The sequence below is a fragment of the Heterodontus francisci genome, chromosome 8 (assembly GCF_036365525.1).
Source record: "Heterodontus francisci isolate sHetFra1 chromosome 8, sHetFra1.hap1, whole genome shotgun sequence".
NCBI lineage: Eukaryota > Metazoa > Chordata > Chondrichthyes > Heterodontiformes > Heterodontidae > Heterodontus > Heterodontus francisci.
Window position 1 is genome coordinate 38,909,742 of NC_090378.1, and position 18,189 is coordinate 38,927,930.

The 18,189-nt window shown below is 43.6% G+C and overlaps 1 protein-coding gene across 3 annotated transcripts in view; it reads left to right on the top strand.

Annotated features, from left to right (window-relative positions):
• The window catches only part of eif2b3 (eukaryotic translation initiation factor 2B, subunit 3 gamma), a 167,601-nt gene that overhangs the window by 114,691 nt on the left and 34,721 nt on the right, over nt 1-18,189 (top strand). For all 3 annotated transcript variants that reach the window (XM_068036980.1, XM_068036981.1, XM_068036982.1), the window contains one exon: nt 2,056-2,246. In XM_068036980.1, coding sequence (XP_067893081.1) covers nt 2,056-2,246 — 191 coding nt within the window. The remainder of the gene's footprint in view (nt 1-2,055; nt 2,247-18,189) is intronic.

An 18,189-nucleotide genomic window follows, 5' to 3' on the forward strand; every position in this document is an offset into this window, starting at 1 on the left:
AAAAGGTTATTGCACAAAGTAGGAGCTCATGGTGTCGGGGGTAACATATTAGCTGGATAGGAGATTGACTGGCTGGCAGAAAACAGTATGCATAAATGGGTCCTTTTCTGGTTGGCAGCATGTGACGCGTGGAGTTCCACAGAGGTCTGTGCTGGGGCGTCAATTTTTTACAATTTAAATCAATGACTTAGATGAGGGGAGCGATGGCATGGTAGCTAAATTAGCAGATGACACAAAGATAGGTAGGAAAGTATGTTGTGAAGAGGACATGAGGTTGCAAATCAATATAGATAGGCTGAGTGAGCAAAAATCTGGCAGATGGAATATAATGTGGGAAAATGTGAAGTTGTTCACTTTGGCAGGATGAATAAAAAAGCAGAGTATTTCTTAAACGGAGAATGACTACAGAATTCTGAGGTGCAGAGGGATCTAGGTGTTGTAGTGCATGAGTCACAAAAGGTTAGTATGCAGGTACAGCAAGTAATAAAGAAGGCTAATGGAATGTTATCCTTTATTACAAGAGGAATTGAAAATAAAAGTAAGGATGTTATGCTTCAGCTATACAGGGCATTGGTGAAACCACACCTCGAATATTGTGTGCAATTTTGGTCTCCTTATTTAAGGAAGGATGCGAATGCATTGGAGGCGGTTCAGAGGTGGTTTCCTAGATTGAGACTTGGAATGAGTGGGCTGTCTTATGAGGAAAGGTTAGACAGACTGGGCTTGTTTTCACTGGATTTTAGAAGAGTGAGGGGAGACTTGATTGAAGTATATAAGATCCTGAACAGTCTTGGCAAGGTGGATGTGGAGAGGATGTTTCCTCTTGTGGGTGAGTCCAGAACTAGGGGGGCACTGTTTTAAGATTAGGGGTCACCCTTTTAGGACGGACAAGAAATTTTTTCTCTGAGGATTGTGCGACTTTGGAATTCTCTGCCTCAGAAGGTTGTGGAGACGAAGTGATTGACTATTTTTAAGGCGGAGGTAGATTCTTGTTAGGCAAGGGAATCAAAGATTATCGGGGGTAGATGGGAGTGTGGAATTCGAGACAAACAGATCAGCCATGATCTGATTAAATGGCAGAGCAGGCTCAACAGGCTGTATGGTCTACTTCTCCTAATTCTTATAGTCGTATGGTATGGATTGTTTTCTAAAAGTTTCTTTTTCAGTATTTTTGGAAGAGAGGTATATTTTTGCCAGTATGTAGTCCAGGTGTAATGATGTGAAGGAAAGGAATAAATGCAATATCCCTACAACTGAAATCAAAAGGGCATTAAAGTTAGAATAACTTTATATGTTTTTTTTCTGTTAATTGCTTTAAAAAGGAACACTACTTATAACTGTAAGACATAACAAAACGCCTCCTCACTTTGGCTCTGTCTGTCACGGTGTCAGTAAGCTGTCGTTGCAATTTAAAACTGCATTTGATGTCTGCGTTATCTGTTAGTATTTCATTTGATCAAGAATATTTGGGGGAAAAGGACCAGTGACTTTCATTCTGCCGATGGAACCTGGATTTGGATCCAGCCCAGACAGTTGGAATGAAAATCTCTTTATGATAAGTTCATGTGAAATGTGTTTAGTTGGCTTCAACCCCATTCATAATTAACCAGTTTCTAGTTGGTGTAGATCAGTGCACAAAACTGACCACAATGCAGCTAAAATTGGTATTGAATTATCAGTCCCGTTTAGAGACAACATAAGGATAGCTGGTGTCGAGAATAGGAAAAAATCATGATACAGGCTGAATGTTGTCCAGAGTTAAAAGCACACATTCATGATAGGAGGAGGAGCAGAAGGGCCTTGTCCTGTGCCTGATTCATGCCGTATCTAACTTAGGAACACTAAGAGCTGACAAAAATGGAAATGTATATCTTTTTCTGTAAGCACAAAAATAATGCTGTTTAGTGTATGTCCTAATGGTAGTAATGAACTCCACAGTTTACCTGCATTGTGCTTTAACTGTGCTGTGATTTTCAGGACTTTTAAATTCATGCCAAAATTGTCACTTGTTCAGCATCAAATGTGCTTACAGGTTTGTTTGTGTGTTTATTAAAGATATATTCAGTTATGCAAAAGAGGATGATCTTCTGAACTTGGCCAGAGAAAAATCATTTTGGAATGATCACCATGGAGATATGAATGATCCATATCATGGAACCAAACTTCGTTGCTATGTTCACATTATGAAGGAAGGCATATGCTATCGTGTAAATACTCTGGCTTCATATATTGAAGCTAACCGACAGGTAAGAAGTGTACCTTACTAGCGCATTTTCTATTTTTACTTAAGTAGCTGTCCATTGGCAGACCATTTAAAGAGGGCTCGTCATGATGAAGATAAAATTCAATCAGTTAATTTATTCTGATTAACATCCTTTTGCATTTATTGCTGATCATTGTTATTTTCGGGGCAGGGAGGTGAAATATTGAAAATATATTTTTAACCATCCTTTGTGCTAGTTATGACTCTAACCAGTGGAGAGTCATTTCCCCCCACCCCCAGCTGATTCCTTTTACCCATGCTTCTTGATGCCTCACTTGGTCAAATGCTGCCTTGATGTCAATGACAGGCACTCTCATTTACCTCCGGAATTCAGCTCTTTGTCCGTGTGTGGGCTCAGACTGTAATGAGGACTGGAGTTGAGTGGTCCTGGCAGAACCCAAACTGAGCATCTGTGAGCAGGTTGTTGGTGAGTAAGTTTATTCTTACTCATTTTTGTAGCAGTTTGATACAACCGAGTAGCTTGCTAGGCCATTTCAGAGGGCAGTTAAAAGTCAACCACATTGTTCTGAGTCTGGAGTCACATAGACCAGATTGAGTAAGGATAGCAGATTTCCTTCCCTAAAGGGTATCTGTGAACCAGGTGAGTTTTAATAACAATCCAGTAATTTCATGGTTCCCATTACTGATAGTAGCTTTTTATTCCATATTTTATTTTATTTTTTATTAACTGAAGTTAAATTCCCCAACTGTCGTGGTGGGATTTGAACTCCTGTCTCCAGATCACTAATCCAGGCCTCTGGGTTATTAATTCAGTAACATAACTGCTATTCTGATGAGTTCTGATGAAAGATCACAGACCTGAAATGTTAACTCTGCTTCTCTTTCCACAAATGCTGCCTGACCTGCTGAGTATTTCCAGTATTTTCTGTTTTTATGACATAACCGCTCTGCTGCCCTATCAGTTCCAGATAGTGTGGGGAAGGAGGGTTAGCCTATTTTAGCAGTCCTTAAATGACCTCTGAGTAAGAATTATAGGAACTTTTAAAGAGATGCAGCCAGTTATATGTCAGTCTTGGCTCAATAGTAGCACTCTGAGTGAGTAGGTTATGGGTTCAAACTGCACTCCAGGACTTGAGCATCTAACTTGACATTTTTGTTCAGTACTAGCACTGTCGGAGGTGCCATCTTTCGTAGGAAGCGTTTCACTGAGGCCCCATCTGCTCTGTCATGTGGACATAAAAGTTCCAATGGCACTATTCAAAGAAGAGCAGCGAAGTTTGTCCTGTCCAATATTGGTCATTCAACCGACATCACTAAAACAGATTTTGTGGTCATTTAACTTTTTGCTGTTTGTGAGTGTGTACAAATTTATTTATTTATTTATTTTTATTTAGAGATACAGCACTGAAACAGACCCTTCGGCCCACCGAGTCTATGCTGACCAACAACCACCCGTTTATACTAACCCTACAGTAATCCCATATTCCCTACCACCTACCTACACTAGGGGCAATTTACAATTGTTTGCCATTCCCTGCATTACAACAGTAATTACACTTCACAAATACCTTGTTGGCTGTGAAGGACTTTGGGAGGTATTGAGGGTATGAAAGGCCTCAGATAAATGCAAGTTCTTTATTTTACAGACTGCGTTTTGGGCAAAAACTTCGTTTAACCTTTAGAAGCTGTAAATATTTCCACGGCATATTGAGCATTTTTGAAGTTGTTTGGTGCATAAAAAAAAGTGGTTGGGAATACCCAGTGGCTGTTTGTCTATGTATTTTCAAAATCCGATTGGTAAGGCATCACATAATATAGTGGTACAGAGACACGCGATATTAAAATGAATGTAGCTACGCAGCAAACAAAGAAAGGTAACCTATTGGCTTGGAAGCTGGAATGTGAGGACCGTGTGTCCTGTAATAAACAATGACCCACACTCTACAGCAAGTGTACACCAGACAACCCTGATTGACCGGACGCTACACAAGCTTGGTGTCGACATTGTCTCTGTACAAGAAACCAGATGAGCTGACACAGGCTGTATTCGAGAGGCTAACTACACCTTCTATTGGCATGGAAAGAGTGCTTAAGATTGCCATGAGCATGTTGTAGGCTTCACAGTGAGCAATTGGCTGACACAGTCAATTGAGCCACCAGTAGCAACCTCGGAGCGTCTCATCTCCCTGCAGTTATCATCCGGTGGGGGCACAGTCAACATCATGTGCATCTACACACCAACTCTAAACGCCAGCATTTCTGCGACTCCCCAGGTGACGTTCTGAAAAGCATCCCAAATGGCGGGAGGCTGTTCATCCTGGGTGACTTCAACGCACATGTTGGGGCAGACAGTGAATCTTGGCCAACGTGCTTCAGTCGTCATGGGGTGGGCAAGATCAATGATAACGGACAATGCTGCCTTGAGCTTTGTGCCCTGAATGTACTCTGCATCGCCAACACCTTCCAAGGCAGACATTGCCGCAAGGTATCATGGTGTCGCCCAAAGTCTGGACATGGCACCAACTAGACCTAGTCATCATGAGGAGGCGCGATCTTCCCAGTGTTCTTCACATCCCCACCTACCATAGCGCAGATTGTGACACCGATCACATTCTTATCAGCAGCAGAGTGAAGGTGCACTCCTGAAAGTTCCACAGCTCCAAACATGACAGCCCACCACGCATCACCAATGATGCCAAATACCAGCACTTTGCACTGTCACTAGAAAGCTTGCTATCCACGAAAGCCTTAACAGGAAGCACCAAAGCTAGCACCAATGAAGCTTGGAAGTCACTAAGCTCAATATCTATGAAGCAACAGAAACATCATTTGGTAAAGGTGGAACCTGCAACAACGACTGCTTTGAGACCTACTCAGCTGAAATGATATCTGTCATTGATGCAAAAAACAAAGCCTACATGATGCACAACATCAACCCAACAGCTACGACACTGCATGACCTGAAGGTAAGCAAGACAGCCGTGCAAAGGAGAGGAAGATACTGTGCAAACGAACAGTGGATCAGCTTATGTCAAGAAATCCAAACTGCATGTGACAAAGGAAATCTACGAACTATCAACAAAGGGGTCAAGAGGGCATTTGGCCATACCATCACCAAAGTTGCTCCCCTGAAGTCTGCAGATGGTGAAGTACTCACCGACAGAAGTAAACAGATGTCCCGCTGGACTGAACACTACTGTGAGCTGTACTCCTGTGAGTCAGCCATCTCCCAGTCTGCACTTGACGCTCTCCCACAACTTCCTGTCATGGATGAGTTAGATGAAGAGCCCTCATCACTGGAGCTCGAGAAGGTCATCGACTGCAGCACAGTGATTAGCACCGCAGCCTCACAGCTCCAGGGACCCGGGTTCAATTCTGGGTATTGCCTGTGCGGAGTTTGCAAGTTCTCCCTGTGACTGCGTGGGTTTTCGCCGGGTGCTCCTGTTTCCTCCCACCACCAAAGACTTGCAGGTGATAGGTAAATTGGCCATTGTAAATTGCCCCTAGTGTAGATGGGTGGTAGGGAATATGGGATTACTGTCTGGTTAGTATAAATGGGTGGTTCTTGGTCGGCACAGACTCAGTGGGCTGAAGGGCCTGTTTCAGTGCTGTATCTCTAAATAAATAAATAAAAGTGCACCGGGCAAGGACTGAATCCCAGCTGAACTGCTCAAGCATGGAAAGTCCCATCTATTACCACACCTTTATGATCTTCTCCTTCTTTTGGGCCTCCTTATCTCGAGAGACAATGGATAAGCGCCTGGAGGTGGTCAGTGGTTTGTGAAGCAGCGCCTGGAGTGGCTATAAAGGCCAATTCTGGAGTGACAGGCTCTTCCACAGGTGCTGCAGAGAAATTTGTTTGTTGGGGCTGTTGCACAGTTTGCTCTCCCCTTGCGCCTCTGTCTTTTTTCCTGCCAACTACTAAGTCTCTTCGACTCGCCACAATTTAGCCCTGTCTTTATGGCTGCCCGCCAGCTCTGGCGAATGCTGGCAACTGACTCCCACGACTTGTGATCAATGTCACACGATTTCATGTCGCGTTTGCAGACGTCTTTATAACGGAGACATGGACGGCCGGTGGGTCTGATACCAGTGGCGAGCTCGCTGTACAATGTGTCTTTGGGGATCCTGCCATCTTCCATGCGGCTCACATGGCCAAGCCATCTCAAGCGCCGCTGACTCAGTAGTGTGTATAAGCTGGGGGTGTTGGCCGCTTCAAGGACTTCTGTGTTGGAGATATAGTCCTGCCACCTGATGCCAAGTATTCTCCGAAGGCAGCGAAGATGGAATGAATTGAGACGTCGCTCTTGGCTGGCATACGTTGTCCAGGCCTCGCTGCCGTAGAGCAAGGAAAGTACTCACCTGGAAAGTAGGCTCTGTTCCACAGGAGGTGCATGATGCTAAAATCACCACACTACACAAAAACAAAGGTGACAGAAGACACTGAAACAACTAAGGGGCAACTCACTCCTTAGTGTCACAGGGAAGGCCTTTGCTAGAGTCATGCTTAAAAGACTCAGTTTACTTGCAGACCGAGTTTACCCGGAACACAGTGCGGTTTCCATGCTGGCAGATCTACTGTGGATATTTTTTTTTATTCGTTCATGGGATGTGGCTAGGCCAGCATTTATTGCCCATCTCTAATTGCCCTTGAGAAGGTGGTGGTGAGCTGCCTTCTTGAACTGCTGCAGTCACTAATGTCCTTCAGGAAAGAAAGTCTGCTGTTCGTACCAGGTCTGGCCTACATGTGACTCCAGACCCACAGCAATGTGGTTGACTCTTAAATGCCCTCTGAAATGGCCTAGCAAGCCACTCAGTTGTATCTAAGCGCTACAAAGTCAATAAAACAGAATGAAACCGGGCAGACCACCTGGCATCGACCTAGGCACCAGGAACGACAAAGGCAAATCCAGCCCTGTCAACCCTGCAAAGTCCTCCTTACTAACATCTGGGGGCTTGTGCCAAAGTTGGGAGAGCTGTCCGACAGACTAGTCAAGCAACAGCCTGACATAGTCATACTCACGGAATCATACCTTATAGACAATGTCCCAGACACTGCCATCGCCATCCCCGGGTATGTCCTATCCTACCAGCAGGACAGACCCAGCAGAGGTGGCGGGCACAGTTGTATACAGTTAGAAGAGAGTTGCCCTGAGAGTCATCAACATCCACTCCAGACCCAATGAAGTCTCATGGCATCAGGTCAAACCTTGGCAAGGAAACCACCTGCTGATTACCACCTACCGCCCTCCCTCAAATGATGAATTAGTACTGCTCCATGTTGATCACCACTTGGAGGAAACACTGAGGGTGGCAAGGGTGAAGAATGTACTCTGGGTGGGAGACTTCAATGTCCATCACCAAGAGTGGCTCAGTAGCACCATTGCTGACCGAGCTGGCCGAGTCCTAAAGGACATACCTGCTAGACCGTGTATGCAGCAGGTGGTGAGGGAACCAACAAGAGGGAAAAATATGTTTGACTTCGTCCTGACCAATCTGCCTGCCACAGATGCATCTGTCCATGACGGTATTGGTAGGAGTGACCACCGCACAGTGCTTTTGGAGACGCAGTCCCGCCTTTACATTGAGGATACCCTCCATTGTGTTGTGTGGCACTACCACCATGCTAAATGGGATGGATTTCGTACAGACCTAGCAATGCAAAACTGGGTGTCCATGAGGCGCTGTGGACCATCAGCAACAGCAAAACTGCAATCTGTAACCTCATGGCCCGACATATTCCCCACTCAACCGTTACCATCAAGCTAGGAGACCAACCCTGGTTCAATGAAGAGTGCAGGAGGGCATGCCAGGAGCAGCATCAGGCATACCTCAAAATGAGGTGTCAACCTGGTGAGGCTACAACACAGGACGACCTGCATGCCAATCTGCTTAAACAACATGCGATAGATAGGAAACAGAGAGTAGGAATAAACTGGTCTTTTTCTGCGTGGCAGGCAGTGACTAGTGGGGTACTGCAGGGATCAGTGCTTGGGCCCCAGCCATTCACAGTATATATTAATGACTTGGGTGAGGGAACTAAATGTAATATTTCCAAGTTTGCAGACAACACAAAGCTGGGGGGGAATGTGAGCTGTGAGGAGGATGCAAAGAGGCTCTAGTGTGATTTGGACAAGTTGGGTGAGTGGGCAAATGCATGGCAGATGCAGTATAATATGGATAAATGTGAGGTTGTCCACTTTGGTTGTAAATACAAAAAGGCAGATTATTATCTGAATGGTGATAGATTGGAAAAGGGGGAGATGCAACGAGACCTGGGTGTCCTTGTAAACCAGTCGCTGAAAGCAAGCATTCAGGTGCAGCAAGCAGTTAGGAAGGCGAATGCTATGTTGGCCTTAATTGCAAGAGGATTTAAGTACAGAAGCAAGGATGTCTTTCTGCAGTTATTCAGGGTCTTGATGAGACCACATCTGGAGTATTGTGTGCAGTTTTGGTCTCCTTATCTGAGGAAGGATGTTCTTGTATGGAGGGAGTGCAAAGAAGATTTTCTAGGCTGGTTCCTGGGATGGCAGGATTGACGTATGAGGAGAGATTGAGTCGACTAGGCCTATATTCACTAGAGTATAGAAGAATGAGAGGGAATCTCATAGAAACCTATAAAATTCTAACAGGACTAGACCGGCTAGATGCAGGGAGGATGTTCCTGATGGCTGGGGAGTCCAGAACCAGGATTCACAATCTCAGGATACGGGGTATGCCATTTAGAACCGAGATGAGCAGAAATTTCTTCACTCAGAGGGTGATGAACCTGTGGCATTCTCTACCGCAAAAGGCAATGGAGGCCAAATCATTAAATATATTCAAGAAGGAGATAGATATATTAATGCCAAAGGGATCAAGGGATATGGGGAGAAAGCAGGAACAGGATACTGAATCAGACAATTGGCCTTGATCTTTTTTGAATGGCGGAGCAAGCCCAAAGGGCCGCATGGCCTATTCCTGCTCCTATTTTCTATGTTTCTATGAGGCGGCTCCACAAATATCCCCATCCTCAATGATGGGGGAGTCCGGCTCATCAGTGCAAAAGATAAGGCTGAAGAATTTGCCACAGTCTTCAGCCAGAAGTGCCAAGTGAATGATCCATCTCGGCCTCCTCCTGAGGTCCCCAGCATCACAGATGCCAGACTTCAGCCAACTCGATTCACTCCGCGTGATATCAAGAAACGGCTGAAGACACTGGATACTGCAAAGATTATGGGCCCTGACAATATTCTGGCAATAGTACTGAAGACCTGTGCTCTAGATCTTGCCACGCCCCTAGCCAAGCTGTTCCAGTTATTACTCGGGATCAGGGGGAAAACTCTCCGCTGGTTAGAGTCATACCTAGCACAAAGGAAGATGGTTGTGGTTTTTGGAGGTCAATCATCTGAGCTCCAGGACATCACTGCAGGAATTCCTCAGGGTAGTGTCTAGGCCCAACCATCTTCAGCTGCTTCATCAGTGACCTTCCTTCAATCATAAGGTACGAAGTGGGGATGTTCGCTGCGGGTTGGATAATGTTCGGCACCATTTGCGACTCCTCAGATACTGAAGCAGTCCACGTAGAAATACAGTCATTCTCACCTCGCCTCTTGAGTTCAGCTCTTCTGTCCATGTTTGAATCAAGGCTGTAATGAGATCGGGAGCTGGCGGAACCCAAACTGAGCGCCAATGAGCAGATTATTGCTAAGCAATAGCATTGTCGGCAACACCTTCCATCATCTTACTGATGATTGAGAGTAGACTGATGGGGTGGTAATTGGTCGGGTTGGATTTTTCCTGCTTTTTGTGTGCAGGACATACCTGGGCAACTTTCCACATTGCCAGGTAGATGCTAGTGTTGTAGCTGTACTGGAACAGCTTGGCTAGGATCTTCTCCATACACCACCTGCAAGAGAAGTGTAGGGAACAGAGAATACCCCTTCACCTTACTTTTGTGCATCTCACTAAGGCATTTGACACTGTCAGCAGAGTAGGGCTCTACAAGATTTTGGGAAAAATTGACTGTCCACTGAAGCTCCTCAGCCTTATCTGCTCCTTCCATGACAACTGTACAGTTTGTTGGCTCCACTTCCAGCAGTTTCAGAGTAAAGAGTGGAGTGAAATAGGGTTGTGTCCTAGCCCCCACTCTGTTTGGTATCATCTTCTCCATGCTCCTGACCTTCGCCTTCCCTGTAGATATGGAAGGGTCTACTTGCACACTAGGTCAGATGGCAAGTTCTACAATCTATCAAGGCTGAAAGCAAAGACAAAAACACATCACGTCCTGTTCATAGAATTCCTCTACACTGATGCTGTGCTCATCGCTCAAACGGAAACTCGGCTACAAAGACTCATGGACTGGCTCTCCCATGCTTGTAACTTGTTTACCTTGACTATAAGCATCAAGAAAACTGTGTCATGGGACAAGGTGTTGCATCTCTGCCCCTGATCACACTAAATAACACCCCACTGGAAGTGGTTAGCAAATTCTGCTACCTTGGGTCTATGGTGATAGACAATCTGTCCCTTGATGCACAGCTCGATACACACATAGGGGAAGCAGCTACCACCTTTGGCTGACTCGCGAAACGCACATGGGATAACACCAAACTGACCTTATGGTGGTCAGTTGATGGTGTATAATGGCCTGTGTTTTCAGCATCTTGCTGTATGGCTGTGCAACATGGGTGACTTACAGCTACCAGGAAAAGAAGCTCAATAATTTCCATCTTTGCTGTCTATGTTGCATTGTTGGTATATCCTGGCAGGGCAAAATCACAAATGTGCAGTCCTCTCAAAGGCAAAGCTCTGAAGTGTGTTGGCACTAATCGAACAGAGGCAGCTTTGGTTTATTGGACACGTCCACGGGATGGGTGACAGTCGCATACCCAAGGACCTTTCTGTATGGTGAGGTAGCTAGGGCCAGACGATCAGTGGGGCGCCCAAAGCTCCACCTCAAGGTTGCTTGCAAGCCTGACATGAAGACCCTAAATGTCAACTATCGCACCTAGGAGTTACTAGCTTGAAAGAGGGAAATGGCAACATCCTGTGGAATAGCGTGCTCTGCCATTATGACCAGTTGCTACAGCAGTTTGGCGACAGGAGCCAACGTCAAAAACAACTCACAGCGTCACTTGGCAGCTTCGTGTGCAGCACTTGTGGCAGAACCTGCGTCTCAAGAATCGGCCTTCACAGCCATCAGCAAAGGTGCACCAAGAGAAGACACCCCACTTAGTGGATTGTTTGCTGCGTGTCTATCATCTTTTGTAGATGGAAGGATGTCAACCAATGGTTCTGAGACACATGATATTAAAATGAATGTAGTAACTTAGCGGTAGAGGTGGCATGGGGGCAAAAAACAAATCATAGAAGAAAATGGATGGTTTTGGTTTGGCTGAGTATAAGCAGTGATCTGAGCTCAAAACTTGTTTTCCATTTTATATAAATAATTTGGACATTGGTACAGAGGAATGGAATTAAAGTTTGCTGATACAGAATTTTTGACCTGACAAATGGAAAAATAATACAGGAAGTGGCAAGAGGATATAGATTCTCAGATTAGTAAATGAAGTTCAATGCAGTGAAGTGTGAAATAATATTTTTTTTTTTAAAGTGGAAAGAAATAAACTCCTGAATAGTATATGAATTTTGACATAGTGGAGCTGAGAGATCCAGGGATGGAATTATATAGATCTTTAAAGATATAAGTAAAAAAAGCCTTAAAAGGCCAAATGAAATTCTGGACGCTGAATGTAAAACAAGGAGGTCATGTTGAATTTCTGCAAGATGGTGGCAAGGCAAAGATTGGAATATTGCATGTAGTTCTGAGCACTCCATTATAGGAAGGCCATTAGAGCCATGGAAAGGTTACAGAGATGATTCGTTAAAATGCCACCAGGAATGAGAAGTTGTGGTTTAAAAAGTTGATTTTCCACTGGAACAGATAAGTTCACGAGGGATCTAATTGAGGTTTCAAAAATTTTGAAAGGTTTTAGAGGATAGATAGTGAAAGTTTTTTTTCCATTGGTTTGTAAATCAATATTGAGCGCTAGATTCAAGATTATTACTAGCAGAACAAAGGAGCACGTTAAAAGACATTTTTTGACATGGAGTATTATTAGAATGTGGATTGCTTTATCACATGCCACGGAGACAGTCTCTGTATTTTAAAGGAAACATTTTTGATAGCTTCTCACTAGAGTGCAATCCCTGACACAGGCTCAATGGAATAAATGGCCTTCTCTGCTGTAATTTCTATCATTTCTATGTTTGATGGTGAAGTGGAGGTGCTGCTGCATGAGGATGCATGAAGGGTTATCATGTTTGCTGCTCCATTGTGCCTCACTAAAGTACAGCAGGGCAACATGCCTAGCAGAAGATGGCAGCTAAGCTGGACCCATTAAACCTTGGTACAGACTTGGAAGAAATGGTCCTTAATAAGGAAGCTGCCAAGATAAGATTCTGTTTTATTTGCCGCATACATTGCTCCTATATGCATGGCAAAGTGTTGCCAAGCATCCTGGTGCATATTTATTGCTGCATGTCAAGCCCTCACACAACTTTACAGCTATTTTATTGGTAGCCATACATACCATAGGGCATATATTGTAGCTGTAGTCTGTAGTAGAAAGCTTGGAATACATGCATCTTCAAAGGACTTCAAACTTAAAAGTACTGTACCACAACCCACTGCATGACACATGCCACTTAATGACATTCAAGATAAATAGCAGCTTTGGTATGTGGCTATCACTGTACTCACGTACTTCAACTTATATGTCAAGATTGTTACGACCGACCGCTCCAGTCAAAGCCCCCAATGAAAATATACGATTCTGATTGTGGTGGGAGATACGCACTATTAATTCAATCTCATCGCTCCACAGATCGCCTAACATATCATTTAAAACTTTCCAAATTAAAGAAAGACCCAGCCAAATTGTACCATCTATTAACCCCCAAATGAGGCTAATCAAACCAGGTGTCTTTAAATCAACAAATTAATTATTTTAATTAGAACTAAATTAGAACATAGAACATTACAGCGCAGTACAGGCCCTTCGGCCCTCGATGTTGCACCGACCTGTGAAACCATCTGACCCACACTATTCCATTTTCATCCATATGTCTATCCAATGACCACTTAAATGCCCTTAAAGTTGGCGAGTCTACTACTGTTGCAGGCAGGGCGTTCCACGTCCCTACTACTCTGAGTAAAGAAACTACCTCTGACATCTGTCCTATATCTATCACCCCTCAACTTAAAGCTATGTCCCCTCGTGTTTGCCATCACCATCCGAGGAAAAAGACTCTCACTATCCACCCTATCTAACCCTCTGATTATCTTATATGTCTCTATTAAGTCACCTCTCCTCCTCCTTCTCTCTAACGAAAACAACCTCAAGTCCCTCAGCCTTTGCTCGTAAGACCTTCCCTCCATACCAGGCAACATCCTAGTAAATCTCCTCTGCACCCTTTCCAAAGCTTCCACATCCTTCCTATAATGCGGTGACCAGAACTGCACGCAATATTCCAGGTGCAGCCGCACCAGAGTTTTGTACAGCTGCAGCATGACCTCGTGGCTCCGAAACTCTATCCCCCTACTAATAAAAGCTAACACACCATATGCCTTCTTAACAGCCCTATTAACCTGAGTGGCAACTTTCAGGGATTTATGTACCTGGACACCAAGATCTCTCTGCTCATCTACACTACCAAGAATCTTCCCATTAGCCCAGTACTCTGCATTCCTGTTACTCCTTCCAAAGTGAATCACCTCACACTTTTCCGCATTAAACTCCATTTGCCATCTCTCAGCCCAGCTCTGCAGCCTATCTATGTCCCTCTGTAACCTACAACATCCTTCGGCACTATCCACAGCTCCACCGACCTTCGTGTCATCTGCAAATTCTTAAACACTATGAAGATATAAACAAAATTTTAAAATAGAAAAAATTAGAGACCTTGCAAATTTACAGTCCAATGTTGCTTGAAGTCCTCACAGTCGTCCGATGCAGAAAATAAGGTTCTTCCACAGTAGAACAGTCCGTACTCTAACTTCAGTCGGTGATGCTTTCCTTCTCCAGGAAATTTCAACAATTAATGACTTGCAGATACTTTCAATAGAACCAATCTGACTTTAGAGTTTTTGAGGGATAAAAGATTGTCAAGGTCTAACTTCCCTTCCTTCAGTTTAAATTGCCAGAGATTTCTGTTTTTGGCTTGACTTTTTTAGGATTTTGAGAGATAATAATTAAACAGACTAAAATCCTATTCCTTCAGTTTAAATGGTTGAGAGCTCTATTTTTCAGGTGCGAAACACCACAGCTGTCTGTGTCCTCTGTTTGTGTTCTGTTAGAACAAACTGTCTTCAATTAAAAAGCCAGTTCAGAATTGAATTGTAACAAATGTATCACTTAATACTCACTCTCAGTGGCTGTATCTGTGGTAACGAGAATGCACCCTTTGAATAGCAGTCTCCAAATGGCTGTTTCTGAGGCAACAAAAATGCACCTTCCTATAACTCCTGAGGTTTGCTGGTTCTTAAAGCAATACTGATCCTTTGCAAGCCTTAAAGGCAAACCGCATATTCCCGGAAAAAAAAACTACAGGACCATGACAACATGACAAAATATATATAGGAACAGACTTGAACAGGAAGATAAAAGCAAAATACTGCGAATGCTGGAAATCTGAAATAAAAACAAGAAATGCTGGAACCACTCAGCAGGTCTGGCAGCATCTGTGGAAAGAGAAGCAGAATTAACGTTTCGGGTCAGTGACCCTTCTTCGGAACTCTATGTGAGAGTAGGAAGGTGGCATGACTCAAGAACTTGATGGTACTGACCCATAGCTTCAGGAAAGCTTCTAGCTTCACCATCTCTTACTAACCGCCCTTCCCCCCCAAGGCACTTAAAGGAAAAGTTATCCAAGGTGGCAGCCTCATAGATAATAGCTTCTAACTTCCGAAGAACGGTCACTGACCTGAAACGTTAACTCTGCTTCTCTTTCCACAGATGCTGCCAGACCTGCTGAGTGGTTCCAACATTTCTTGTTTTTGAACAGGAAGATGATTTATAAGTTAGAAGCTATTATCTATGAGGCTGCCACCTTGGATAACCTTTCCTTTAAGTGCCTTGGGGTGGGGGGGGGGTGGGTGGTGAGGGCGGTTAGTAAGAGAAGGTGAAGCTAGAAGCTTTCCTGAAGCTATGGGTCAGTACCATCAAGTTCTTGAGTCATGCCACCTTCTTACTCTCACATAGACATGCACACAACCATAAGAGCAGCGTACACGGTTAAAGTCATATAATCCAAGTGCCATTGAAAGGTTTCACGTGTAGGCAGCATTGTAACATTGGAACAAGGAAGGCTTGAAGTGGCAACCTGCCAATGGGCTAGGACAAGAAAACACTCCCCTATTCCTCTTTCCAACTTTTCCAACACCAGCACAGGTACATACGTCTCAGAGGATGCTGCTGAACAGAGCTTGGCAAGATAGCACTGATGATTCACAAGCCACAGGTGAGGAGAAGTCACCGCATCTAATTTCAGCATATTGCTCTTACCTTAATGCTCTGGATGTCTGAACCACACCCAAAATAAAATATTTTCATGATTTAAGTGGTATACATGTACAGCATGACCTGTTAATCAGAAGATCACCAATATCTAAAGGTCCTGATAAACCTACCTCACTGACCATGGGGAAATGGCTTCCATGGACTTCTCGTCAGCAGGGAGACAATGCTTGACCATGCCTTCTGCTGCAAGGGCACCTGCAGACAACTTACACCATGAGGCTGGCACTGCCAGGGAAGGCTACCTGCGCATCCAATCCTTTTAGCTCAGCCTCTTTCCAGTTTACATAGGCTAACAGTGTAAATAATGCCTATGTGCTGCTCTCAATTTTATAAAACAATTGAAGCACTAGTCAGCATCGTCATCTATTTCTTCATCTTTCCTACTGACTTGCAACAAGAAAGTGGCATGACTGCCCAACTACGGCATTTTCCAAAGTACAGGACTACATTGATGGTGACTGGCTAATTCCTGCCCCGTCCCACCATTTGCCAACGTATGTAACTTATATATGTTTATTTTTAAAGCTTCTTTTAAATTAAATGCTTCCGCTTTCTGCCTATCAGATACTGATTAGATATGGATCAAAATGATGGCTATTCATTTTCAATAGATAGATGAATTGGGTGGGGCAAAAAAGGTCATCTAGTTTTAAATTAAATAAACAAGCAAATTCACTTTTGCCTGAACTGTGGTAAACCTCTCTTGCTTCCGATAGCAGTGAGGTTTGAAATAATTTGCTGTATCTAAAGCAATTCATTGTATGAAAGGATTTAAGGCATTTCAATATGAAGGACACGCTATTTATTTATTTGTACTTTCAGTAGGTCAAGTGCAAAGTTCAAGCAAAGAACTCAGTTGAAGCATTTTTTGAGCCATACTTCACTGCAGGACATAGGGTACAATTCTTGATTTAAATCTTCAAGTAAGAAATGTTTGCATTACGTATAACTGACCTTAAAAAGCAATCCTGCTAAACTTCAGTTTTATACAAACACAAGAAATACTAGAAATACTCAGCAGGTTTGGCAGCATCTGTGGAGAGAGAAACAGAGTTAACGTTTCAGGTCAGTGACCCTTCATCAGTTTTATACAATAGTTATGGTCAAGTGAGGAGGGGTCGAAGGGCTTCCCTCTTTTTCTCTCCTTGTTTGACCACAGCAGGTTTAATTCTTTCTTAAAGTGGATGTACTGGCCAATTCAGTAGGTGTTTAGTTCTTGCTATCATAGCAAGTAAGTAATCGGACAGGTTTTCTTGAGTTGACAAAGAAAGAGGTTAACTTTATTGTACCTAAACTGAAGTAATAAAATATTAAACAACGCGCCACCTTTCACTCACACTCTCACTCAGACAGACACACACACACACAGGAGGTTTACACACACACAAATAGGTTACAGACTGGGGAAAAGTAGATTGGTTGAGTTAGAGTCCATAAAAAAAGGTATACAAGTTTGTGGAGTTTGGTGATTCGGCTGTCTTCTAGCTGAATTCAGTGGTTCTGAGACTTTTAGTTTGAAGAGGTAGGTTTGGTGAGTCTCTTGGAGATAGCGATGTGGATGATTTCCTCCAACGGGGTTTCAGATTGTAGCCAGAGTATGCATAGGTGGTCAGTCAACGGGCAGCATTTGAAAGTTTTCAAGCTGGAATGGAGAGAGGGACCCCCACTTAGGGTCTGCTCATGTCAGAGTAGAGTTGCTTCTCCTCTGCTGCAGAGAAAAACACCAGCTTAAAACCACAGATGGGGAGGGACTTGTCACATGACAGCCACTCTCAGTGATGCAAACATAGCAGTTAGCAGTATTTCTCCACTTGCTGAAAAGAACAGGTAGTTCCTTTGGGTCTTGGTTCTTGCTGGGAAATGCACAGACATTTCGTCTCCCTCCTCACCATCCTTTACAATGTAGGATACAGTGTAGCAAACTAGGTGATTATCTTAAGCTGCCAACAGTCATCCTGTTTTAAATGTTTGCTCTGAATCAGTAATCGTATGTATCTTTTTATACTTGGAAGGTTGGAGAAAACATTTGAGTGAGTGAAAAGGTGTGACTATAGCAAAGGAAAATAAGTGCCATAGTCAAAATGGAGTTGTTGACATGTATTATCTTGTGATGGGGATAACCACCTGCAGTAACAATGTCTTTGTACTGTTTGAATAATATTATATTGCAGAGAAATTACAAATGAACAGCACATTCCATAAATACAGCTGGCTGCTTATTAACTTTTTATTTGAAACATGATGCATAGCTGTATCCAGCACTCCGCAGTGGAGGTCTGTTTGACCTGTTATAAAGGTATTTTTTATTTTTAGAATACTTAAGTACTTCCCTTTTCCATTTGTTTTTCTCAAAATATGCTTTTCCTTCATGCAAACATGATTTTTTTTCCTTGAAGCAATGTT